The sequence below is a fragment of the Dendrobium catenatum genome, unplaced genomic scaffold, assembly GCF_001605985.2.
Source record: "Dendrobium catenatum unplaced genomic scaffold, ASM160598v2 fragScaff_scaffold_338, whole genome shotgun sequence".
NCBI lineage: Eukaryota > Viridiplantae > Streptophyta > Magnoliopsida > Asparagales > Orchidaceae > Dendrobium > Dendrobium catenatum.
Genome location: NW_021318800.1, coordinates 67,865 through 93,947, shown reverse-complemented (window position 1 = coordinate 93,947; position 26,083 = coordinate 67,865). Strand labels below are relative to the sequence as shown.

The window sequence follows — 26,083 nt, the reverse complement described above, 5'->3', positions numbered from 1 at the left end:
AATTGTGGGTAGCCCCACTATCAATTAGCACCACCACCTCACGGCCAGCTATCTCTCCTTTCACTTTCATAGTATGCTCGGAGTGAATCCCACTACAGAGTTCAGAGAGACTTCTGCCACATCCAGGTGCAACTTCTCCTCCTCTCCAGATCTGATCCCATCACCCTCCTTGTCTTCTTCATCATCACAGACAAGGAGAACCTGAAGAGTTCGGTCCTTGCACCTATGCCCTGGCATGTACTTCTCATCACATCTGAAGCACAACCCCTTTGTCCTCTTATCCTGCATCTCCTTCTCTGTCAGCCTCTTGAAATTTTCCCCACTCCCTCCTCCTATTGGCTTCTCCCGGGTGGTCTCATTAATGTTGCTTGATGCAGGCCCCTTTGGTGCTAGACAAGTAGTCGTCGTTCTGTAAGAACCTCCTGAGCAGTTTACTCGAGCTCCTCTTTCAGACTTCTTCTGGTCTTCCACCAACTGGGCTAACTCCATGACCTTACCTAGATTTCTTGGCTCCAACACTCTGACTGCTGTTCTTCCCTCTGGTTTCAGCCCCTTCATGAAATTTCCTTCCAGGGCTGACTCCGAGATATGGTCCAACCTACTAGCAAGATACTCGAACCTTTTCCGGTAATCTGTCACCGTGCCTTCCTGGTTAAGGGCAAAGAATTGCTCATAGAAATCTCCTCCCTCATCTGCTCGGAAACGCTCTAATAAGCATTCTTTGAACTCCTGCCCGCTCCGGATAGGCTCTCGTCTGTCACGCCACTGATACCAGGCTAAGGCTTTTCCCTCTAAGCACATTCCCGCCGCTGTCAATTTCTTCTCCTCCGTCAGCCCATTGACAGCAAAATATCGCTCCACCTTATAAATCCACCCATAACCATCCTCACCCTCAAAGATGGGCATCTTCAACTTCCTCACTTTTGGATCTCTTCCGTTTCCCCTGACTCCTCCATAACCTCCCATTCCTCGAAGAAGAAGAGCTCCCCAAGTGTCCCGATCATCCCTCCGACGATTATACTCGAATCTCTCTTCATACTCTCCCCTTCTTCCTTCTAAATCATCACCTCAACGCTGATGCTGAATTCCTTCAAATTCAGCACCTCGACGATGAAGTTCCTCCCTTCTTCCTTTAAAATCAGCCCCTCGACGCTGAATTCTTTCGAATTCAGCACCTTGGTGATTAAATTCCTCCCTTCTTCCTTCAAAATCAGCCCCTCGACGCTGAATTCTTTCGAATTCAGCACCTCGGCGATGGAATTCCTCTCTTCGCCCTTCAAAATCAGCACCTCGACACTGGATTCTTTCAAATTAAGCACCTGAGCGATGAAATTCTTCTCTTCTTCCGACAAAATCAGCCTCCCGTTTGTCGTGTCCCCTACTCATCTCTTCTCTAGAAAGCGGTTCCAAAGGGGGCACGTCGTTCTCCTCCTCCAGGATCTCTACCTCTGAATTCCTCCTCCCCCGCAACGGGTTCGGATTTCCTCCCATACCATGGCCGTCGATGGTCTCTCTTACTTCCGATGTCGCCGGATTGGTCTTCATTTCAAGTAATTTCTTCATCATTTCTTCCAACACGGCGAACTTCCCCTCCATCCTTTCCTTGTTGGATGTGATTTGATTTTGGAAATCGAAAATTCTTCCCTCCAAATCGGATTTCAATTGTTCGATTTCGCCTTCCAAGACTTCTACCTTCTTCCCGACCATCGTTCTTCCAAAGAATCTCAACGATTTTATTCCGGGAACGAAGAAACTGCTGAAATTTTCAGGATTTCAGCTGCCAACGGTCCCAAAAACGATGCCCTGATACCAATTTGATAGGAAATACTTGAGTTCGCAAGTAATCCTAACCAAAATCGGTAAGCAAACAACAGAGAAACTGCTGTTTGTAACAAGGAAACAGCAAAATTCTGCTGTTGACAGCAGGAAATCAGCGCAGTTTAGGGAAAATTGAGAGAAAATTGAAAGTAGAAACTTGTATTCCACTAGGAGATGCAACAAAATAGAAAAGATACAATTGACCCCCAATTCGAGAGGAGAATCGATCTCTCCCAAATCTCTAGATGCCGCTAGAGCCCAAAGAAAACCTAAATCTAAGAGATCTCAAATTTCTATCAAATTCAAGATACTCAAACCCTAGAAAAATCAACTATTTAATGCATACAAATCAAAAGGAATTCCCTAAACAGTCCCTACAATCAATTTCCCTCCTAAAATCCATTCAAAAACCTTCCTATTTGGCCATGTTTGATCTCGGCGGGCGTGCGGGAGGCGGAACTTCTGCCTCGTGTAGCTAGGCCGGTCCCGCGTGGACCGGCTGGACCGGTCCATTGGACCGGTCTAACACATGAACTAAACAATATATCTCCTATATACAGCAGCTAAAACCTAATTCACCTTCACACCACCAGATCTCCAACACTCGTGTGAGTGGACAGAAGGCGTTTGTAGACCCCTAAATGAAATCTTGTGCATACTCCAATGATAATCACCTGCACAAATTATAAAATTTAAATATTTTTAAAATCCCTCTCATGCACTAAAACATAAATTCTTAAACATATGCATATTGTGATGCGGACATCCGATCATAAAGATTTTCAATGAAGGTGATGACGATCGTCGGGCCGAGATCATTCCACCTTATCTTAATTTGTTATTTGTAATTTTTATTATGAATTTTCTCTTTTTACCCTTGCTTAAGAGGGTTGTCCTATGTAAGCCCTAGGGCATATGTGTCTTATTTTAGTTTCTTAGGCCTATACATAGAGGCCCTTGATTGTGTAATGTAATGATGAATTATTAAGAAAAGAAATTTTATTTGCACTTGTGTTCTTTGGAGAGAACTTGGGTGAGATTCCTATGGGAGGAATTCATATCTTCCACCAGCCGCAGGATGGGTCTGGGCTCGTGGCCTGAAGTCCCTTGGTGAAGGGCAACGTAATATCCGTCAGTTGTAGGATGTGTCCGGGCTCGTGGTTGTATCTTTCTTTCCCTAAATTCTTTTCTTCTCCTCCCTTGACCGTCGGCCATACAGTTTCCCCAACCTCCTACTTCATCCACGGCCACCCCTTCACCGCCGGCCACCCTTGCCTCCTCCCCCTTCTTCACGTGATCCATAACCTTCCTAAAATAGATTTCATAATTTTGGTAACTCTCTTTATGATCAAATTCAAATTAATTTGAATTTGAAAGAGTTCCTTAATTTACAAAATCCTATTTTAGGAAACTTACTAAAACAATTTCTATTTAAATTTTTAATTAAGAAGGGAGGAAATATTTCTTTCCAAACTTAGTTTATTAATTTAAGTAGGCATTAAATGCCTCATTAATTCCTCCCTCCCTCTCTATAGCCCCCCTCCCCTCATGAATGAGATTAGGAATTGTTTCCTAAAACTCTCCACTCCACTTTGGAAACAATTCAAATCTCTCCCACCTCCTTTGACCGAATTTATCCATAGTCCTTTCTAATAGAGAACCTCTCCAATTGGAAGTAAATTAATCCACTTATTCCTCTTTTGCCCCCAAAATTTGAATTCCCCTTTGATTACTTTCCTTTTATCAAATGATTTAAGTTAGGAAAATATTTGATTTCAAATTCTAAGTAATTTTGAATTTGAAATGCTATCCTAATTTAAGATAGCCCATTTTAGGAAAGTTACTTAAATTAAATCTAATTAGGTTTCTAATTGGATTTGATTTGATTTAATTATTCATAATATTTTGATCTCAATTAAAGCAAGAAATTCAAATTTCAAATGTCCCCTTTTTTCCATACCCGTTATACATCATATTGCCTCTAAAAGTGTGCAACAGCCTCTAGAAGAATGCAACAGCTCTGAGAAGATTTCTATCGCCTTGAAAAGCATTCCATAATATTAAAAAACATGCATGTTAATTTAAAAGAATATTTTTATTACCCGCGGATGCTCCAACAAGCATGCTAAATTTGCAAACACCAATATTTGAAAATGTTGTATGGGTTTAAATGCTCACTAAGATGAAATTCAATTTTCAAACTAAATATCTGCATATGCTCCGACCGTTGATTTGAACTCTTAAATTCAAGGTTCGAGAATGTTGTGCGGGTCAAATATTCAAGATTCATCCTCCTCCTCGAAAAGACTGGAATCGACATGTTTTAGATGAACAAATGAACAACTAATCACATATCTAGCATATTAAAATTCACATTAAGCCTTCAAAGGCTCTTTAAATAAAGCTTATCATAAAGATATAAATTCTCGATTATTAGCATTTTTATGATAACTCATGAGGTCAATAATAAAACCCGATCCTCTGTTAATGAATGAATAGAGTTGATAAGGTTCTCAAATAACTAAATACTTTAATCCCTGATGATGGACGTGTTGAAAGTTAATATCAACTTGAGGGTTTAATTTTTTAATTCTACCAAAACTCTAAAGCTCTATATTTATTAAGAATACTAATATTTAAAATTAAAAATTAGTTATCTAAAATTTAAAGCAAACTTCATCCACCCTCCGCAACCATTTGGTGAGGGCGATGAACTCAATGATAACTCACAAAAAGTAAATGTCCAGTCAAAAATATCATTCAAATTCAATCTCAAGTAATATCCTTCCAGTAAGGATGTGGCATTTCCTCTAATCGATGGCATTGCCAAACGGCTCTACGTGGTATGGTTATGACTGGTTCTCTAATCGGTGGTTTGGCCAATATGGCTCCATGTAGTAAACGATTATTACTGCATCCCTCTAACTATCTTATTGTCATGGTTAGAGGCTCGTATTTTTCCAAATGGCTACTTTCCATTAAGTAATGAATTATATGGTATAATCGATAGGGCACAAAGTTCTATATTAGTTAAAGTTGACTTGAATTTGTCCCTTAGACAAACACTCACCCAAAGTTTACAAGTTACCCTTGTACAAAGCAATAGCTGCGGACAAGGGTCCTTCCATTAGGTTTGGTCGACTATCTCCTTTAACTAAGCAAACTAGGGACCATGATGACCTAGGATGACAGAACTATGGGGTTTTGATCGGGTTCATCATTATTTTCCTCACCATATGCTTAAGTGCAAGGTGGTGAATTTTTAAATTTAAATATTAAATTTTACATCTAGAATTGCTGCTAGTATACGTTGGATACTACGCATATGTTCAACGACTAGCCTTAATTAAAAGTTCTCTCTCGTTATTGCGAGGAGTAATTAATTATAGTGGCTTGCACTTATAGGAAACTAGAACTCAGATCTTAAAGTTCTCGTTAAGTGGGCGAAATTTCTGGTTAGTGCCTTATCTCTATCTAATCTGCCTTCCGAAAAATTTTCCCGGAATTTAATCTGTTAAAACCCTCCCCGAATATAATGCGGAGAGGCCGAGGCCCCTAAAGCTCAAATTTTCGGAGCCCACAGGTTGAGATTCAAATTCTAATGAAATTTTCATGATACGATGATATCCTAGGCATCTACATATAATAACGCAAAAACCAATTAAAAAGGAAAATAGATAGAAGTTAGTGGGATTCAAATAAATGTTCAACTTTTAGGCTAATTGGCTTAATACAAACATTTTATATTTAATGACGCTTGTAAACTTTGACATTCACATTGCCATTTCCATGTGATCTTAATAATTTTCATTTCATTTCATTTGGAAGGTGGATTTGGATCTTGGTAACTATGAAAGATTCCTGGATATCAAGCTGACTCGCGATAACAACATTACTACTGGAAAGATTTACCAGGTTGGATATTTCTTTTAAGCTTTTTTGAGCCGTTCTATTTGCTTTTTACTAAGGCATAATATACTTAATTAAGATATGAATCCTTATTCTATTTTCTTAATACTATGGTTGATTAGTTTGTTATTAACAAGGAGAGAAAGGGAGATTATTTGGGGAAAACTGTTCAGGTGAGAAACACTTGCCTTATTGCCTATCATCAATTGTTGTTATATGATTTTTATGGGTAACACTTATTATTTTCATGATGGCTCTAAAACTCATGTTGCTCTTAGGTTGTACCGCACATCACAGATGCTATACAAGAGTGGATTGAACGGGTAGCAATTATTCCTGTTGATGGAAATGAAGGACCAGCTGATGTATGTGTTATAGAACTGGGTGGAACCATAGGTGATAATATGTTTTGAAATTTTTGTTGATATTACCGAACAAAGAATCATAGTGGTGTGATCCTTACGTGCCTTTGTCTGTGTTTACATTGTCTGCAATATCCTCTATAGTATTCCAAGCAAGAAACGAAGGAAAAAATCATCTTTTTTGTTTCTTGATGCAGGAGATATTGAATCCATGCCATTTATTGAAGCACTTGGTCAATTTTCCTATCGTGTAGGTGAGAAATCTATATAGATGCTTTCCTGAAAGTTGTTTGATATTTTAACTTTAGTTTCGATTAGCATTACTCATCAGACTTTTATTGATCTTAGCTCTCAATGTGGTTTTACACCAGGTCCTGGAAACTTCTGTCTTATCCATGTCAGCCTTGTACCAGTTCTAAATGTAGTTGGTGAACAGGTTTATAACTTTTCCTGATTTTATCTGTTTCCAGTTACAATTTTCTACTGCAAATAACTGACCATCAACCTTGACATGGTTGCTGAAACTTGCTCAAATTTATAGTATTATTGTCCTCTTACTTGCAGAAAACTAAGCCAACTCAGCATAGCGTTCGGGGACTAAGAGGGCTTGGTTTGACACCAAATATTCTTGCTTGCCGTAGTGTTTTGGTCTCTCTTTTGCCCTTTTATTATCTTTTAGGTCACATGTAATCATCTTATTTTGTTAATTTGTGCTGGCACTTCTTGGACAGCCTTTGGAAGACAATGTTAAGGAAAAGCTTACGCAATTTTGCCATGTGCCGGTCCGTATCTTAAGTTTAAAATTTCAACAGTTAATTTATGTGCATTGTTTCCACAAGCTGCAGTAGCTTAATTTTTACCTTTGATGATTGATATAAGTGATTTTCCAGGCTTCAAATATTTTGACTCTTTATGATGTTCCAAACATTTGGCATGTTCCCTTACTCCTGAGGGTAGGTTGCCTCATTACAACATTGGATTTCAATAAATTTATTTTTATTTCTTTTATTGACAGTGCTTCTTACAGAGCAGGGCAACCCTGCTTAGAATAGAACCCCACCCTGTCTAGAACATGATAGTTTGTGTTTCTACAGGACCAGAAGGGGCATGAGGCCATCTTGAAAGCACTAAACCTACAAGGGTCTGATTGCTTGACCTTATGAGTTAATTATTTAATTATTTAGTACTACCATATGAAGTGTATCACAAAGAAATTCATTCAAATTAACTGGTTCTAATGCAGAGTTGCAAAAGAACCCATGTTGGATGAGTGGACTGCTAGGGCTAGAATCTATGATGCTTTGAGCGATCCTGTGGGTTGCACTGACGAGATTTTTTATAAGCACCATCATTGTAATGGACCTTTTTTCATCTTCTAAGTTCTAATATACAATATATTTCAGGTAAGAATTGCCATGGTTGGTAAATATACCGGTCTTTCTGACTCATACCTCTCCGTTCTAAAGGTGATCTTACAACCAATCTTTATATATATATATCAACTATACTTTCAATATAACAATGCTTCCTCAAATCCATCAAAACTTACCTTGCAATGTAGGGATTAAAACATGTTACCTCCACTTTGTTCACTTGTGTATATTTTCTGGAAATTGTATGAGAAAGTAAAAACAACATAAAGGTTATCTTTTAAGCATTATGCCAAGATGAAAAAGTTTTCCTCTCTAATAATGGTTTGTATGTTGTATTCAATCAATTAGCCATAGAAGGTGCATACATATATAGTGTTGAGTCTGATTGCTTATAGTCGTTATCATCATTAAGTTTATCCTAATTTATTTTAGTTGGCTTTATGAATACTTACTCTCCTTTCATTTTTGTTGACTGTTGTCCGAAGTGTCAGATGATGTAGGATGATTGAAGGTTAGTCTTTATTAATACTGCTCATATGAAGCATCGTATGATTTCATATAAAAAAATTTTGAGGATTCATATATGGTAAGGTAAGTCTTTAGTTTGTCTAAGGCGTGCCTTGAGTTGTTATTTGGATTCATAAGCTTTAGTTTGGCTAAGGCGTGACTTGAATCGTGCCTTGCCTGTTCGGCTTGAGGTTTATGCCTCAACATGGAAATTATTATTTTTTATTAAAAAGGATTTAATATTAAAACCTAATCTAATCCTATCGCACATTTGCACATATTTCCAACTTTCCATTCAGATGCAACTTGCACATATTTGCAACTAAAAGCTCAATCCTTCGTTTGCAAGCTAGTAGAGAAACAATCGCACTATTTTACTTCACTGGGGAAAAGAATCCTCACATTTACTATGAGCAAGGGCAACTATTCATGCTTAGCAATACTCTAGGATATTTCTTTTTCAAATTCTTAGTAAGGACTAAAGCTATCACCAAGTATTATAAGAACACTATAATCTCGACATAACATTCGTATTATAATAAAAAGTGCATATGTTTGGTTTACTTGAAGATAATACCCAAGATCTTTTGGGGTATTGATATAGGCAGTCTTATCCTCCATGACATAGAAGTATAGTATTAATAAATTCAGCTTCAATAGTTGAGGTTTCGCTGATGTTGATTATAACGGTATTTTTTAATCTTCATTCTTTGACTTTCAGATTTTAATGTTCTACTTAGAAAATAGATAGATAGGAAATGCTAGAATCAAAAGGTACCATATTCCACACCATTTTTTCTCATTATTGCAAGTTGAAGATGTTTCATAGATGATATGGGACATGGTTCGTACATTATATTGTTGCAAATCTCATTAGCGAATACTTCGTGGTTAAATTCACCGTTAAGCAGTTAACGTTACAGAATTTTGGTAGATTTCCTGGTAGCTTTTAGATGCTCACTATTGATTTTTTATTGTTGTTAGTCTTTGTTTAAATTGAATTTTCAGGTGGTCCTTTTTGAAAATATTAAGCATATTACCTTTTGCATGCATTTCCTGTCCGCAATAACGACGCAGCATGATTAGCTGTGAGAGCAATGATTTAAAAAATCGTTCGAGGTGTATGCATCGAGGTGTGCCTCGAACTGAGGTGCACAATGAGGGCCTTGAAGCTTAAGCCTCACTAGTTCTAGAGAGGCTTATGTCTTTTTTAAATGAGGTGTACGCCTCGTGGCGTTTTGAGGCAACGCCTCATTCTAGTTAAGTTTATAATTTTTTTATTATATATTATTATCAATGATATATATAATTTTAATTCTATTATACAAATAAAAAGAGGTAGTTAGCCATAGTACGAATGAGCAAGGTTGAATGGTTTTATTATGTTTGATAAAAATTTGAAAGATAAACACTTCAAATTATAGAGGAGAATAATTGGTGATGATGAAATAAATCTTTTGGTTTGTTAATGATATATTATCTAATGATGTAGGGGTGTCAATTTCGCGTCACAGGTAGAGTTCGGGTCAAATCCGAAATTGACCCGACACTATTCGGGTTCGGGTTGACCAGACCCGTTGCAAACGGGTTGATTTTCTGGACCCGAACCCTCTTGTTTCAGCCGTGGAAGCGGACAGCCAGCTATAGCGGCAGCGCCGTAGCGGTCGTGCGCGGGCGCGACAGCGGGGCAGTGGGGTGACTCGGCAACGGGGCAGCGCCGGCAGCGATCGTGGTCAGCCGTTAGGGCACGAGTGAGCGACGTAGGCAGCCGGCAGCGGTCGCACGCGAGCCTGCGGCACAAGTGCGGGACGCGGGGCTCGCTCGACTGCGCGACGGCGATTTGAAGATGACTTATGCGACGCGGGTTCAGGTTTGTGTTATTCCAGGTCAATTCGGGTCGTTCCCGGGTTTCCGGGTCAACACGAACCCGACCCGGTTTTGCAAACGGGTCGGTTTTCCGGACCCGAACCCGACCCGCTTCGGGTTCGGGTCAACCCAAACTCGAAATTTTCGGGTCGGGTTTTCAGGTGGGGTCCAATATTGACAGCTCTATAATGATGAATGAATAATGGCAAAAAATAGTGAAAGATTTTAAATTAAAAATGTAGAAATGTATTTGATGATGAGGAGAATGAAGATATCAATGCTAATATTAAAATGACTATTGAATTAATAATAACTTATACTTCATAATCAATTTAAAGAAAGTAGCAAAGTAGAGTTCAAGCTTAAAAAAATATCAAATGATGATTTAAATATAATGGATTACTTTGTTGTGTTATTAATTTGTTGCTTTATTTTATGTTACATTGAATCTAATGCTAATTAATATAGGGAATTAAAAAAAAATGTTATAATTAAAGAAGGTTTTTTATTTTTTTTGTTTTGAGGCTTACGCCCCGCCTCACTAACGCAAAATGCTTCGATTTCAAATTTCACCTTTTTAAACCTTAAAAGCAAATATAACTTGTTAAACTTTGAGTATTTTATAAAAGTTGTATAAATGACGTCTTTTTTCTTGTTTTTCCTCATTATTACTCATAACTGACCACACGTATTTATTTTATTGCTATTTTGGCAGTCAGAACTATGTATGGTTTACTGACTAATTGTGTATAACCCAACATACATGGAAATTCTTTGTATTTGCCTCAAGAATTTCTTGATATTCTTGAGGAAGATTACTTGTTTGGTTCGTTTCTTTCTTAGTGGCCGACAGGCCGTCTTTGGCTGTTTCTTGTTTTGTTTTTGATTGTTGATTGCAATAAAGCAATATGTTCTAGTATAACCCAACATACATGTAAACTTGTAGTTCATATTGATCTCACGTAAGCAATCTAAACACTACCAACTTTTGTTTGACTCTTATCGTCAATCTATATGTAGGCTCTGCTTCATGCTTCTGTAACCTGCCGTAGGAAACTTGTAGTAGATTGGGTGCCTGCCTCTGACCTTGAAGACGCAACTGCAAAAGAGGTTTGCTAATTGATCGTTATCTCCGTTTGGTTTCACTTTTTAAATATTCTTGCTTATCATTTTTGATGCCTTTGTTCAGGAGCCTGATGTTCATAAAAAGGCATGGAACCTTCTTAAGGTTAGTGAGGAATCTCAGCTATCTTTCTGTTTCAATTACCTGAATCCTTATTTTAATTGATCCTCTTGGCTACATATTATCACACTTCAGTATTTCGTAATCTGAACAAAATTCCAACTTAGTGTGCAGATGGTGTACTAGTTCCTGGAGGTTTTGGAGATAGGGGTGTCGAAGGGAAAATTCTTGCGGCTAAGTATGCCCGAGAAAACAACATACCGTATCTAGGAATCTGCCTTGGCATGCAAATTTCTGTGATTGAATTTTCTCGCCATGTCATGAATTTGAGAGATGCTAATAGTACAGAGTTTGATCCTAACACAAAGAACCCATGCGTCATATTTATGCCAGAGGTATATGTACTTTAATTATCATTCTTCTTAATTATTAATGCTTTGTTTCCACCTTTCACTGTTGATTGCTCTTTTGTAGGTTTCAGCAACACATATGGGTGGCACAATGAGGCTTGGCTCTAGAAGGACTTACTTCCAGGTTAAAAATTGCAAATCTGCCAAACTGTGAGATCATTGAATCCCCTCATCTTCTGCACTATCAATAAGTTTGCTTGTCCTTTACTTTCTATTGATTCTTGAATAAGTTCTGATACATCTATGCATTTTAATTCAATTACCAGATATGGGAATGTGAAATTTGTTGATGAAAGACACAGGCATAGATATGAGGTTGGTTCCATTATGTTTGCTTGTTGTATGTGCGTTTGCATTTGTGTGGAAGTTTTTGTTATGGTGGATTCAAAAATCAAGAACAGAGCATTGTAATCGCACAATGCCAATCCATGCTTTATAGGAACTCTTGTATGGCAACTTGTTTTGATAAATCAATATATTAATTTGAACTGCAGGTCAATCCTGAAATGGTTATGCAACTTGAAAGATCTGGTCTTGCTTTTGTTGGCAAGGACGAAGACGGTGGACGGATGGAGGTATTCCTGCACCTCCCGAATTTACATTTAAATTTTTAAGGGCTTCTATTTTAACTCTTATAAAACATGTACAGATACTGGAGCTTTCATCCCATCCTTTCTATGTTGGGGTCCAGTTCCATCCAGAATTCAAGTCAAGGCCTGGAAAACCATCCGCACTTTTCTTAGGTAATGCTCTTTTTCCTAGTTACCTTAAGGATCGAAAGAAATATGACTAGGCGTTGTTGTTTTGAGAGAAATAGCTCTCAACACCCTGATCATTTTTATCTGATTGCATTTTATGTAGTCAGGTTTTTCCTAATGTCATATTTCCTTGAATGTTGTGTTAAATGAGATAATATCAGTTATCAAAATTTTAAGGAGATGATGACTACTGAAAATTTTTCTTACACACCTGTTCTCATGAATCGGACTTTCCTTCTTGGTACTGATTAACTGACATACTCACATCTACCAAATCTAAGTTTAAATAGGCTGCATGGGAATAGAACTTGAAATAGCATGTGATTTATAGGAGCATATTGATGTGGACTTGTAGGCTCTCTAAAAATTTGTGCGCTGGTCTCTCATAGTTGTGTGTTCATATTCTCAACAATGGAATTTGTAGTGCACTATTTGAAACTTGTGTTTTTTAAATGAATAAACTTTAATTTTTTTTTTTAACCCTTGTAGTATGGCCTAAATACAGGGAGAAGTATGCAAGGGTCATTGCGTTGGCGCTCGGGTGCAGTGTTAAATAGGCAATGGTTCTCACATCATGGATGGATGTGGCCAAAAAAGCAAATCCATGAATCTAAAATTAAGATAGGATCTTGAAATATAGGTTCCCTTACAGGCAAATTAATTTATACATTCATGGTGGCTATGAGTGTCGAGTGACTAATGAAGGTGATAAGACCATATTAGATTTTGCTATAGCTTATGATTTTGTAATTGATAACAACTTATTTAAAAAAAGAGATGAGGATCTCATCACTTATAAGAATGATTATGATAAAAAAAACGCATATGGTAAAACTCAAATCGATTATTTTCTCATAAGAAAAATAAATTATTTAAATTACAAAAATTGTAAAGTTATTCTGAGTAAAAGTATAGTTACCCAACATTGCTTATTAATTTTGGACTTTAAGATAAAATGATAAAATGTGATAAATAAAGTAAAACATTGTTATAAGATTAGATGAGAGCATTTAAAGAATACTAACAAAAAGATGTTTGAAAGTAAGATTCTAGATCTTAAGATTTTGTCTGTGCATGAGAAAACTAATATTATGTGGAAAAAAAATAGCTAGTGATATTAAGAATATTGCAAAGTATTGCTTGTAGGATCAAAAGGAAAAGCTCCTAATAGTAAAAATTATTGGTGGTGGAATTAAAATATGCAAGAAAAGATAAAAAAAATAAAAAACTTTGATATAAAAATTAGTTTATAAAAACTTTGAAAATTGAGAAATATTTAAAGATGTCTGTAAGGAGTCTAAGAAAGTAATATATGCGATGTTAAGATTTAGCTATTAATGATTTATATAATATATTACATACGGAGGATATATGTATAAGTTAGTCAAACAAAGAGATATGAGTAGTAAGTATTTAGTTCAAGTGAAGTGCATTAAGGATAAAGATCAAAAAGTATTTTTATTGGAAGAGGATGTTCAACAAAGGTGGATGAGATATTTTGTTATGTTTGTCAATGAAAATTGTGAGAATACGATTGACTTTAGTAGCCTTTGCACCTTAAATGAAAATAGAGATTTTTTTATGAGCAAATTAGTAAAATCAAAGTTAAAGATATTTTTTTTAAAGAAAATGAAGTGTCAAAAAATTGTTGGACCTAATGATATTCTAATACATGTGTAAAAAATGCTTGGGAGATGAAGGAATTTTTTGGCTTACTAAACTTTTTTATATCATTTTAAAGACTAAAAAGATGTCAGATGAGCGAAGAATGAATGTGTTGATTCACATTTTTAAGAATAAATGTGATGCATAAGATTGTGTGAATTATAGAGGAATTTAGTTAATGTGTCATACTTTAAAACTTTGGAGGGATTTATGGAGCATAGGTTACAATGAGATACTAATGTTTCTCAAAATCAATTTGGATTCATGCTGGGTAGGTCGTCTACTATGGAAGCTATATATTTATTGAGAGGTTTGATGGAGAAGTATAGAGAGAATAAGGAGGATCTAGATATGATATCTATTGATTTAGAGAAAATATATGATAAAGTTGCAAGAGAAGTGCTATTGAGAGTTCTAGAAAAAAAAAGGGGGTTAATATGCTTATATTCAAGTCATTAAGGATAAATAAAAAAATTTAAAAAAAAAAATCAAGTCATTAAGGATATGTATGCAAAGTTGTTACTTGTGTTCAAACACAAGGTGGTTTGACCAAGTATTTCCCTATTTATGTTGGATTACGTCAAGGATCATTCTTAAGCTCATATCTTTTTGCTTTAGTCATGGATGTTCTTACTAGACATTTGCAAGAGGATGTACCCTGGTGTTGCTTTTTTGCTGATGATATTTTCTTGTTGATAAGACTAGAGCGGGAGTTGAATGTAAACTTGAATTATGGAGGCCAACCTTAGAGTCTAGAGGTGTTTGTTTGAGTATATCTAAAACTAAATACATATAGTGTAATTTTAGTAGTAATAGATCTAGTGGGGGATTGTAATGTTGGGCGATCAAGTCATTAATCAAAGTACACATTTTAGATATATTGGGTCTATTGTTCAGAGTGATGGTGAAATAGATGGGAATATTATTAAGTAGAACTCAAGTTGGATGGTTGAAGTGGAGGAATGATCGGGCTTGTCGTGTGATAGAAAAGTACCCCTCAAACTTAAGGGAAATTCTATAAGATGGTGGTGAAACTTACAATGCTTTATGGCGTAGAATGTTGGCCATGAAAAAAGAAGCATAATATTAAGTTTAAGTGTTGCAGAGATGATGATGCTCAGTTGGAAGAGTGGTTGTACTCTTAGAGACAAGATATGAAATGAGCATGTACGTGAAAAGGTTGGAGTAGCTCCAGTGGCAGATAAGGGTAGATGACCCGGTTATGAGAGTAGATGTATTTGATTTGGCTTGTTAAGAAAAGTATAGGTAGACCTAAAAAGACTTGGTTAGAAAATATTAGAAATGACATTTCTTTCTTAGATTTAAATGAGAATTTGACTCTTAACAAGACACAATGGAGAAAAATGATTAATGTAGCCGACCTCTCGTAGTGGGATAAAGGCTTGATGTTGTTGTTTTTAACTCGTGCAGTATTTTCAGATCTCAAATTTAAAATTTCAACCATTTGGTTGGAGCACATACAAGTGTTTTTTATTAAAAAAAAAAAAGTGATTTTTAAATAATAGCGTGATAATATACAAAGCATAAGAGATTAGATTTTCTTCATTTTTAACCCGCACAATATTGTCAGACCTCAAAATTAGGAGTTCAATGTATTGGTCGGAGCACACACATGTAGAATGATTTAATCAGTTTGATGAGTTGTGCAAGCTTTTTGATGTATTTGTGCAACGTATTTGCACGATTCACTATGCACTTACGCTATACACTTGCACGTTTGAATGATATCCAGTGCATTTACAAAATGCACTTACATAGTGCATTTTCATGTTTTCAATATATTTGTGCTATACATTTATGAGATGCATTAATAAAATTTCTTTTAGTATTTTTAAGTGTCCCGCTCATTCTGTTAAAATGACTCTGCAACCTAAAACACACTAAATGCACTGCTTTGTCTCATTCATAAACTATCTTTTCACAATAGGCATTGTTTCTTCACAAGGTGTACTAGTTGTTTACGAGATCGTATGAGCCATCTTTTTTAGTAATTAACATATATGTTTATCAATGCACTACAATTGTGATGAGCAACAGGTTTGACCACTTCGCTTTGTTTGAAAATCATCCATGTGATTGCAAGATTTATAGATATGTGAGGGGGGCTGGCTTAATAGTTTTTCACGTGAATGCATTGTCATTGAAGAGTGCTTGCCATTTAACCTTTCAGTTCATTATTGCTTGCATTTTGTCTGCTTATAAGTTTGTTGCAAATCCGCAGGCGAGGATAATCATTAGAATGCACACGTCGTTTCGTTTTTTGAGACCAACACCTTATATCCACTTGTATACATGTGTTGCAAATCTGGTGGCCCAAAATTATAATCTTAACATTCTTTTCATATGGTATTTTTCTTTTGTCTTTATACAGAGCTCGTTTGGCCATTCTCTAAGTCATTGAGCTCGAATTTATGGTTTAGATAGTTAAACTATGAAGGGAGGTTTGATTTGTGCTCGTTGGCGAGCTATTAAATTCATTACAAATACCCTATGAGTCTTTTGTTCAATTCAATTTTGTTCTCATTTTCTTATAATTTATTCTCATTTTATCATTCTCGTGTTTTCGTATTTAACTTAATATCAATTTAATCTTCAAATTTGTGTTCACAACTTCATCTTATTTGTCCTATTTGGCTCCTCTATTCATGTAAATTTTAGTAGCATTTTGATGTCTTTTCAATGTAAATGGTGTCATTGCTAGTGCTAGACATTATTGTCACACCAAGAAAGACGGTTTAATTGTTATCATAAGACACCACGTCCTTCTCTCTACTTTTTTTCTTTTCCATCTTTTTGCCTAAACAAATTCAGTTGATATAGACTTCATTTGGGACGGCTTTGTTACTGCAGCATAAAGTAGTTTTCTAGCACAAAAAATAAAATTTTTTACTAAAAAACTGCTTTACAAAGCAGTAAAAAAGTCGTCACAAACGAAGCCATACTCTGAAGCTCTTATTCTAGTTTTCAAAGCTTTAGCATTGGGCTAACTCATCAGAAGCCTTGCTTGAATATTTCCTAGGTCTAATAGCTGCATCTTCTGGACAACTGGATGCCTTTCTTAAAGCTGATGGACAAATCAATTTGCTGCCACCAGAAATCTCTACAAGCAGTAGTAGTTCCCTAGCAATCTCTTACCAGAATAGACATGCAAAACGCTTGTCCAATGGACATTATAATGAAAATGGAAATGATGTTCATATCTAACTACGCTCCCTTGAGGATTTGCTTGGGACGGCTTTTTTATTGTTTCTTAAATCAGCTTTTTAGTAACAAAATAAAATTTTGTACTAAAAAATTGCTTTAAGAAATAGTAAGAAAGTTATCCCAAACGAAGCCGGAGTTCTTGGCTCTTGTTTTCTTCCCTGCGTTGCTTGACGAAGCCGGGGTTCTTGGCTCTTGTTTTCTTGTCTGCGTTGCTTTTGGTTTCATGGATTCTAACTGGTCTGCAATAGTTTTCTCGAGGTGCAAAAAGTTTCAGCAGCTTGAGGTAAGCAACTATTGCAGACAGTAGAGCTGGTTCCAGGATTTTAACGCTGGAACAGGCTAGATTTTTTCTCTTTTCTGCTGCCTCCTTCATATAAAGAAATTTTTGTATCAAAAGCCCCTCATTGAGAAATGTGGAACACATTTACTTAAAACACCAAAGCATTTTATGTATATTAGAAGATTATCAAATTGTCTCTATAAAAGTAATTATTTTGAGAGGTTTTGTAGTACAAAATAGTTATTTTGATGTATATTTATATGAGGTTCTTCTGATACAATTCGTTTTCCCTTTTTAAGTTGTTTCGAACAAAATCTTTGTATTGACTTATTCAAATTTATTTATAAAACTTAAATATGAATAAATTTTTAAATATAATTTATAAATTTAAATCTCAAAATAGCCATGTTACTATGTGAGTATGAGTATATTTTCATTGATAGTGCCTATAGAAAGAAAATTGATAATTTGTTATCTTATACTCAGCATAAGGGAAAATTATTTTTTGCGGAATCCGAACGTGTTCGGATGCAAATCTGGGCATGCCACATCACTGGGGCTCAATGCATCCGATGACGTGACGCATCTGAATTTATCTCCGAATACATTCAGAATCCAGCATAAGGCCCTTGTTTAGAAAGCTGATTTTTATAACAACTTCCAAAATATTCTATTCACATAATAATTTATAATCATCTTTAGCACTCCCAAAAAATAGAGAGAAATTATTACGTGCGGAGATCGGATACAAAGAACCGTCTGGTTGTCTCTGTGAACAGTAAAAGTACAACGGTGAATAATAAAAGCACAATGATGAACAATAATTATGTTTTTACTATTCACAGAGATAAAATCAGATAATTCTCTATGTCCGCCTGTCCGGTCTCCAGACGTAATAAACCATCCAAATTTCATTGTCTTTATATGAACACTTCAGACAGAAACACTTTAATAAACAATCCAAATGACTACCAAACAAATACTATTAAACAGAACCTAAATAAACAGAGAATTCTCACTGATTCCCATCAACTGCTCATCCAGTATGTTCTCTAAAAAAAAAGAGCATATGAATAAAACGTTGCAGTGGTGAAGGAAATCAAAATTTATCTTAGATGTCAAAATTTTTAGTTGGAATGAAAGCACTCACAAGCCTTGCATGTACCATATGGCCAAAAAAATACGTTTTGCAGTGTTCAGCACCTAATTTTGATTTAGGCTCCGTTTGGAACAGCTTTTTTTATTGTTTCTTAAAGTAAATTTTTAAGATAAAAATTTTAATTTTTGTACTAAAAAATTATTTTAGGAAATAGTAAAAAAGTCGTTCCAAACAAAATCTAAGTAGATAGTCTTGCCTCCAGCTCTTCAGATACTGCATCAATGAACTCCTCTGTATTCAAATACAGATCTCTGGTCACCCTGAAGCAAATATTGCTCGTGTTTCAGTTCAAATGGGCTATACGATTAAATAACATTAAAAACCATAAGCCAATGAAAGTGAACATTACTTGGGTCCATGGACAATCAGCGCAAGATCTTTGGTCATCTTTCCAGACTCCACGGTTCCAACGCAGGCAGCTTCAAGCTTTTCAGTGAAATCAAGCAATCGAGCATTATCATCCAACTTGGCCCTGTTACATCATGAAGAGCAAAAACCAGTTGTTCACTTATCTCTTGCACGTCAAACAAAGTAAGAAAATAGACTTCATTTTCTTCAGTTCAGATTGATATCCAATACTATTGGGGGTAGCAGTTACAAATCAGGATTAAGACATTAGACTTAACGGGATTTTACTATAAATCGGATTTGTGTTCAAATGAATCATCAAGTAATCATCAGCTTAAGGAGCTGAATCAAAAGGATGTCCCTCACCTAAATTCTAAATACTACTATTTATAGAAATAGGATTACAAATAGGATTCCAAGGATCAATCCAAATAATTTGAATTCAAACACAAATCCATTTGAAATTAAATCTAATCCTAATAAAAATTCAAATTAAACCTCTAATATTTCTGAAGATGAGAATTAACCCAAATAAAATAAATCAAATAAAAATATAAAAATTGCACAAAATAAAAATGAGCATAAGAAGGAATGAAAATAAGCCAATTCAACTATTTTGTGGCCTAATTTGACCAATTATAACTGACTAAGGTCAAACTAGCCAGTGCTGGGCAATTCGACCTGATTGTTGGCTTGCATTGCAACAAACCCCTAGGATACAAAAAAACTATCCTCTAAAGAATTAAAATTTCATGTTCCTCAAAAAAATAGACAATTGAATAAGTTTCAATGTTCCTCAACAAGGCAATATATCCTCATTGTTAAAATAAGACTAATAAATATATAATGAGTCAAATCAAAAACATAAAAATTTGAACTATTTTTCCTACTTATTAAAAAGACTGCAGATCCTTGCAATAATGTCTTATGTCTAACTTGCACAAAACATTCGAGATGCATATGAATCACAACAAAGTCACCTTGACATTTAATGAGATATTTTTCGTTTTTTTTTTCTTATCTATAAACTTTTTTATCAGAGTTGCATTATGTTCTTTTTTTGTTCAAACATTTTTTTTTTCAAATTTTTCATAGAATCTTGATTGCGCTTCCATGTCCCCCAAGAAATATATCCACTAAGAAAAAATGCACCTGAACCCGCACATTGAGCTAGGATTCCATTCTTCATGTGGTAGATTAAATTTTAATTAATTTGATTTCACCTTATTTTTATATCAAGGTTTATTTAGATCTAAGGAATAAACTTTCTATGATCGCAAGCCCTCATAGTTAATTATCCCTCCCACTCGAGAGGGAACACTCTTGATTATTGATGATTACTTTGATACAATTTTAATTTTAAGAATTTAAGCTTAATATTTTGATATTTGTTTGAATTAATGGAAGGTGTTTGTGAAGGATGAAGGTAAACCCGATCAGATGGTTCCCTCATCCTTAGAATACTAGTGATCTCATCCTTCATTGCTTCCCTGCACCTTGCAGGCTAGATTGAGATAGCTTTCATCACTATCCTTTGTCGCGACAATGTTGAAGCTAATTCCTTCCTCCCAAAGCTTTGACCAAATGAAGGACTCTATGAAGGGGTGTCAATTTCGGGTCACGGGTCAGGTTCAGGTCGAACTCGAAACTGTTCGGGTCAACCCGAACCCGACCCGTTTTTACAAACGGTCGGTTTTTAGGACCCGAACCCGACCTGCTTCGGGTTCAAGTCAACCCGACACGACCCGAAACCGGGTGCCGGACATGGGCGCGGGCACGCGGGTGTAGACCTGGATGGCTGGACACGGGCACGCGGCCCTGGATGGATGGACGCGGGAACACGGGCACGCGGACCTAGATGGCTGGGCGCGAACCTGGATGGTTGGACGCGACAAGCTGGCTAGCCCAGCTAGCCCGCACGCAGGCCTGGACACAGTCATGTGGATGGCGGACCTCGGGACACAACGCCACGCGGTCACGCACTCACACAAACGGCAAAACTCGGGTCACAGCGCCACAACAGGGCAGTGGCGGGCAGGCCTTGGTCAGCAGGCAAGCGCCAGGAGGGTCACGCGACTACGTTGGATTGGCCACGGGTAGCGGTGGTCACCAGGGCACCTCGGTCAGCGGGTCAATCCGAGTCATTTCCGGGTTTCCGGGTCAACCCAAACCCGACCCGATTCGGGTTCAGGTCAACCCGAACCCAAAATTTCTGTGTTGTGTTCAGGTCGGGTTTTCGGGTCGTGTCCAATATTGACACCCCTAACTCTATGGTGAAACAAGAAACTAAATAACTCTACCTTTATGAGACTAATTACAAATCTGGGAATGATATATTTATATTCTCTAGCTTAAGGAGTGTTAAATCCCAGTCATCCCTTATCCCTTGATCCCACGGTAAGCATGAGAATCCATAGGAGGCTCACTTGGATCATGTCGATCTCCATCCATATTCGGGTGGCAGATTTAGGAAGGATTATATTAGGACAATTATGCATTATTCTATAATTATTTGGTTCTTTATTAAGATATCCTGCATAAATCTATAAATAGGAATAATTTTGTATAATAAAATTATTCTTTTTCTCAGTCCAATTCTCTAAATTTAACACTAGTTTATCACAACTCCTCTGCTGAAAATTTTTGCTTTGTTCTTCTCTTATGTTACAATTTTTATGTTCTATCCAATAAAAATAGATAAGAAGCAAATATACAAAATATTGGTTTACCTGTGAGCTAATCCTCGTGTCCATGCAAAAATTGAGGCAATGCTGTTTGTACTAGTTTCACCTCCTTTCTGGTGAACACGATAGTGGCGGGTAACAGTGCCATGTGCTGCCTCAGCTTCAATTGTCTTTCCATCAGGGCAGACCTGGAACAAAAGAATTCCCCACAAGTATTATAAGAATAGAAACTGTGCAAAATATAAGAATTTTGGGAATTTCGCTCATATGAAGAGTGTTATTTGATTGAATAGCTAATTAGGCATATATATTATCATTTCTTCCGGTTGAGTCCTTCAACCATGGAGCATGCATGGTCTAACAAATTAAATTATGATCATTATTATCATCTTCATCACCACCACAACAGCCTCGTCACAATTTCAGGTCAGTGGTACAAAGCTGAATATAAAATGCTCAATTCAGCGGATTTTTCATTTCCACATGCATGTTTTTGAATTAGGGGCATAAGTTAATAAACACATGATTAAACCCTGTTAGAAGCATCTATCAACTCATTTCTATGCAAAGCACCTGCCAATTCTCTAACCGAATATTATCCCAAATGCCTAAGTTAGAATTAGAAGGTATCCACCACTTATTTTGCCATAGTATAACACAATTAAGAAAATCTGAATTTCATAAGATATACTTACCAATACTGATGTCATCAGACCAAGGGAACCAAACCCTGTAGAGTCCAAAAGAAAAGAAGAAGAAATGGTTCAAGTAGAGCAAATGGCTTTCATGGGGAACAGATTGTTTATAGTGAAATCCTTTGGGTTTTGGCAAAATATTCAACAAATAAAGTCTTGATGGAAAAGATTGAAACATATTCAGACCCTGAGCTAGGAAGTCACTCTGCACATCGCCATCATAGTTCTTGCAAGCCCACACATAACCACCTTCACTCTTAACCGCATAGGCAACCATATCATCGATCAAACGGTGTTCATACCTGTCACCAATAACAAACATAAGATAACAGTTGCATTCTCACTGCAACTTTCATTGATGCCTGAAACAAACTCACCAGATGCCAGAAGCATCAAATTGGGATTTCCACTTAGATTCATAGACCTCCTCGAATATGTCCTTGAATCTAAATAATCACATCCAGCAAGTAACCAAAAATTAGCAGGGAAGGCTGCAGCAAAACTGTAACTCCTTATGACTACATAGAGAAAAACGCAAACTTGATCCTGAAATTGCATCATACCTTCCATCATACTTCTTCAGAATTGTATTTTTGGTGCTAAGATATAGTGGCCACTTTTTTTGATAGGCAGTGTTCATTGAAGACTCAGCGAAGGCACGGATGGACTGTTTACAGGAAATCATGGAAAGATGGTTAGCATGGTACTTTAAATCAAAAAAGAAAAAAAAAAACTTTCACGCAAGTAACATAAAGCTGCAAGTTATGAACCTCATCAGTATTGAACATAGACAATGCTACACCACCTTCCCCAGTGAAATTGAAGACCTCTAAATCAACATTTTCATCTTTTCCTTCTACAAATGCAAGTACAATACATCAAACACTACTGCATTTCTTCAATTAAATTGAGTAAGAAAGACTAAAGTGATCATTTTTTTGGTTCTACATAACACATAATTATGCCATAACTGCTGGAGGCCTACCAAATACTATTCTAAGCTTCCCTGGCCCTTTTACAACCATATCAGTAGCTCTGTACTGATCACCAAAAGCATGTCTTCCAACACATATGGGTTTTGTCCACCCTGAAAAAAAATACCGTAGCAAGAAGGGATAACAAATCAAATTTTACAGTTACAGAATTTGATGCCGTTCATAAGAACCTGAAATAAGCCTCGGAACATTCTTGCATAAGATTGGCTCTCTGAACACCGTGCCTGTGTAAAAGGCATACACAGCATCAAAATAAGCAAGATATTAATGCCCGAGTGACCTCTAAACTTCAACCATGTCACATTATCTGACCATTCAAAATGTTTCTAATAGTTCCATTTGGACTCTTCCACATGGCCTTCAAGTTGAATTCTTTGACTCTAGTTTCATCTGTCATCCCATAATCCCGAAAGGTTAAGTAACATTAAATAAAATTTTAAATAAATACTCTATTACCACAGTATTACCACAAATTCTGAGAAAATAGCCCAGTAAATTTATAACTTTCCCAATTTAACCTTACCTGGAGTAATTGTTGCACATTTGATTGCTACATTATACCTGCAATGGAATTACACATACTTTTAGCCCGATATCAAAGATTACAAATTATCTAACAGATGATCAAGATCTTCAGAGCCGGCAAAAATTTTATTAGCAACTCAAATCAAAACTCTTAGGCATCAATTTATTGCGATCTACTAGGAGCTTCGAAAATTCACGTTCCAGCCTCTGCTAAGAGAGTTTTGATGGTTCTGAGTTAAATTTTTATTGAGCAAATTAGATTGCAGATACGACACTATAATTTTGCCCTCATTTTTACGAGGACCGTATGATGTATGATCTAAATTCATGTTTTCTATAGGCGTAAATCCTTATGGTTAGTTACACCTCTCAATGATACGAGAGAACTCTCGATCAAGATAAGCTATCACAAGCTAAGTACTTAGCGTATGCCGTATGGCATTCAAGAATTTGAGAGTTCTGAGAATTCATAAATTTATGCCTTCATGTGAGGGGTCGATGACGGCGAGGCAAGCGCACCAAAACCCTTTCTTTGCTCAACTTTTTTCTTTCTTTTCTTTTATTTTCCCTTTTTTCCTCTCTTTTTAGGGAGAAAACGGATGGAGAAAATGGGAGACATAAAGAGAGAGAGAATAAAAAAGAAAGATGGGGGAAGAGAGACAAAGATGGAGGAAGAGGGAGAGAGAAGGAAAGCGGGAGAAAAAGATAGAGAGGGAGGAAGAATGAGAGGGAAAGAGAAAGGAAGGGAGAAAGAGAAAGAGAGAATATAAAGAGAGGAAAAAGAGAGAGGGATAGAGATAATGAGAAATGAGAAGGAGAAAGAGAGAGGCGGCTAGCAGTCTAACACTACCAGCAAGGTTCAAGCGACAGTAGACTCAAATACACAAGTCCCCAAACTCTTCTCCTTCTCTATCACTTGTCATGAAGATGCCATCTCCCAATGAACTCCAACATGAATTCCTCAATTTGAGAACCCATAAGATTGATGTCTTCTTCAGTGAGCTCTGTACAAGACTTCTTGGCTTCCTCATTGCAGGTACTGCAAGTGCCATCTTAAGCAAGCTCCCTACATGACTCCGCTAATTGAGGATTTCGAGAATTCAAAGAGGAGCGAAGAGAGCAAGAGAGTGAGGAGGAGAGTGCGAGTGAGCATGGGAGAGACGACAGACATCGGCACAATTTGAGTGAGCTCATGGATGACATGTGAGGGTATGGAGGCCATGGTTTGCACATGGGATTCGACAAGGAAGAGGAGATCATACAGGGAATAGGATTTTTTTTCTTTTTTTTTTCTTTTTTTATTACATTAGGTCAACACCAGCCAACTAGTGCAAATGATCCGATAGGAAATGCTTATAAGAACCAAGAGTTTCTTTGGCTGAATCTGAATTTCAGCACTTCGCAAAAATAGGATTGAGAAGAATTTGAAAGAATAACCAAAAATAAACTTTTTAATTGATAATAGTGAAAGAAAAACAACAAGATACAATGGATCCTCAATTGGAGAGGAGGATCCGGCTCTCCCAATCTCTAGCCGCCGGCTAGAGCCCAAAACTCCCTAAGAACAAACTAAATTCAGGAAAACTCTTTCTAACCTAACCCTAGGAAAACATACTACTTAAAGCATACAATAATAAAGGAAATATCTAAACAGACCCTCTTTTGAATTTTCCTCCTAAACCACCCTAATTCCTTCCTAAAAAGATGGCTGCTGGACCCACGGTTTGGAAGCAGAAACTGTCCGCCTTCTGTAACAAGCAAAACATGTCCGTCTTGAGGCTGGTCCCTCCTTGACCGGTCTAACATGATCATTTGTGTTCATTATCTCATTATATGTCCTAACATTGTCAGGTTCAAAGTCATTCCAAGAGCAGTGCTACATGAATGTATTTAGTGTCTGAACAAAAGAAGGGTCCCCTCCCATAGTTATTAAATCAAATAGACAGAAATCAATTTTGTATTCACAATTTATCTAATATATGGAAAAAGCATCGATGCAAATGCATAGAGATTCAAGTGTTAAACACCACAGGATGTTTGCACATCCATTCAGCAGAACAGATGACTGAAGAAATATTTCTCAAACTACAAGATTGTTGACCTGTGAGCTAGAACCAAGGGGAACAGACAAAACCAAATAAAAAAATATACTCAAAATGATTACATGTAGCCAAATCCACCCCGAATCACTGCTCTCGTCGCTTCTACAGTCGTCCCCCATACCTCTGCTATTCGGCGCCATCTCGGATACGCGATAGTTGCCCATCCCCGTGTGAAAATCCCGCTCGATTCAAGTCGTTAAATACCGCACCAGCTGAAGG

General features: G+C 36.7%; 2 protein-coding genes across 2 annotated transcripts in view; one reads left to right on the top strand and one right to left on the bottom strand.

Moving 5' to 3' along the window:
* The window catches only part of LOC110100722 (CTP synthase 1), a 21,820-nt gene extending 4,704 nt beyond the window's left edge, over positions 1 to 17,116 (top strand). The window contains exons 3-21 of the mRNA XM_020828365.2: positions 5,647 to 5,733; positions 5,850 to 5,900; positions 6,006 to 6,123; positions 6,287 to 6,343; positions 6,461 to 6,525; positions 6,654 to 6,737; positions 6,821 to 6,871; positions 6,980 to 7,042; positions 7,184 to 7,230; positions 7,333 to 7,402; positions 7,493 to 7,555; positions 10,856 to 10,945; positions 11,025 to 11,063; positions 11,186 to 11,413; positions 11,493 to 11,578; positions 11,695 to 11,743; positions 11,923 to 12,003; positions 12,078 to 12,171; positions 16,892 to 17,116. Of these exons, the coding sequence (XP_020684024.1) occupies positions 5,647 to 5,733; positions 5,850 to 5,900; positions 6,006 to 6,123; positions 6,287 to 6,343; positions 6,461 to 6,525; positions 6,654 to 6,737; positions 6,821 to 6,871; positions 6,980 to 7,042; positions 7,184 to 7,230; positions 7,333 to 7,402; positions 7,493 to 7,555; positions 10,856 to 10,945; positions 11,025 to 11,063; positions 11,186 to 11,413; positions 11,493 to 11,578; positions 11,695 to 11,743; positions 11,923 to 12,003; positions 12,078 to 12,171; positions 16,892 to 17,076 (1,608 nt within the window). The 3' untranslated portion in view covers positions 17,077 to 17,116. The remainder of the gene's footprint in view (positions 1 to 5,646; positions 5,734 to 5,849; positions 5,901 to 6,005; positions 6,124 to 6,286; positions 6,344 to 6,460; positions 6,526 to 6,653; positions 6,738 to 6,820; positions 6,872 to 6,979; positions 7,043 to 7,183; positions 7,231 to 7,332; positions 7,403 to 7,492; positions 7,556 to 10,855; positions 10,946 to 11,024; positions 11,064 to 11,185; positions 11,414 to 11,492; positions 11,579 to 11,694; positions 11,744 to 11,922; positions 12,004 to 12,077; positions 12,172 to 16,891) is intronic.
* A 1,205-nt stretch (positions 17,117 to 18,321) lies between these two features.
* The window catches only part of LOC110100741 (cytosolic isocitrate dehydrogenase [NADP]), a gene marked incomplete in the record, with an annotated part of 11,866 nt that continues 4,104 nt past the window's right edge, over positions 18,322 to 26,083 (bottom strand). Inside the window, 12 exon segments of the mRNA XM_020828391.2 lie at positions 18,322 to 18,775; positions 18,865 to 18,987; positions 21,593 to 21,735; positions 22,243 to 22,277; positions 22,429 to 22,544; positions 22,620 to 22,688; positions 22,806 to 22,909; positions 23,013 to 23,098; positions 23,228 to 23,329; positions 23,408 to 23,461; positions 23,550 to 23,627; positions 23,761 to 23,798. Of these exon segments, the coding sequence (XP_020684050.1) occupies positions 18,694 to 18,775; positions 18,865 to 18,987; positions 21,593 to 21,735; positions 22,243 to 22,277; positions 22,429 to 22,544; positions 22,620 to 22,688; positions 22,806 to 22,909; positions 23,013 to 23,098; positions 23,228 to 23,329; positions 23,408 to 23,461; positions 23,550 to 23,627; positions 23,761 to 23,798 (1,030 nt within the window).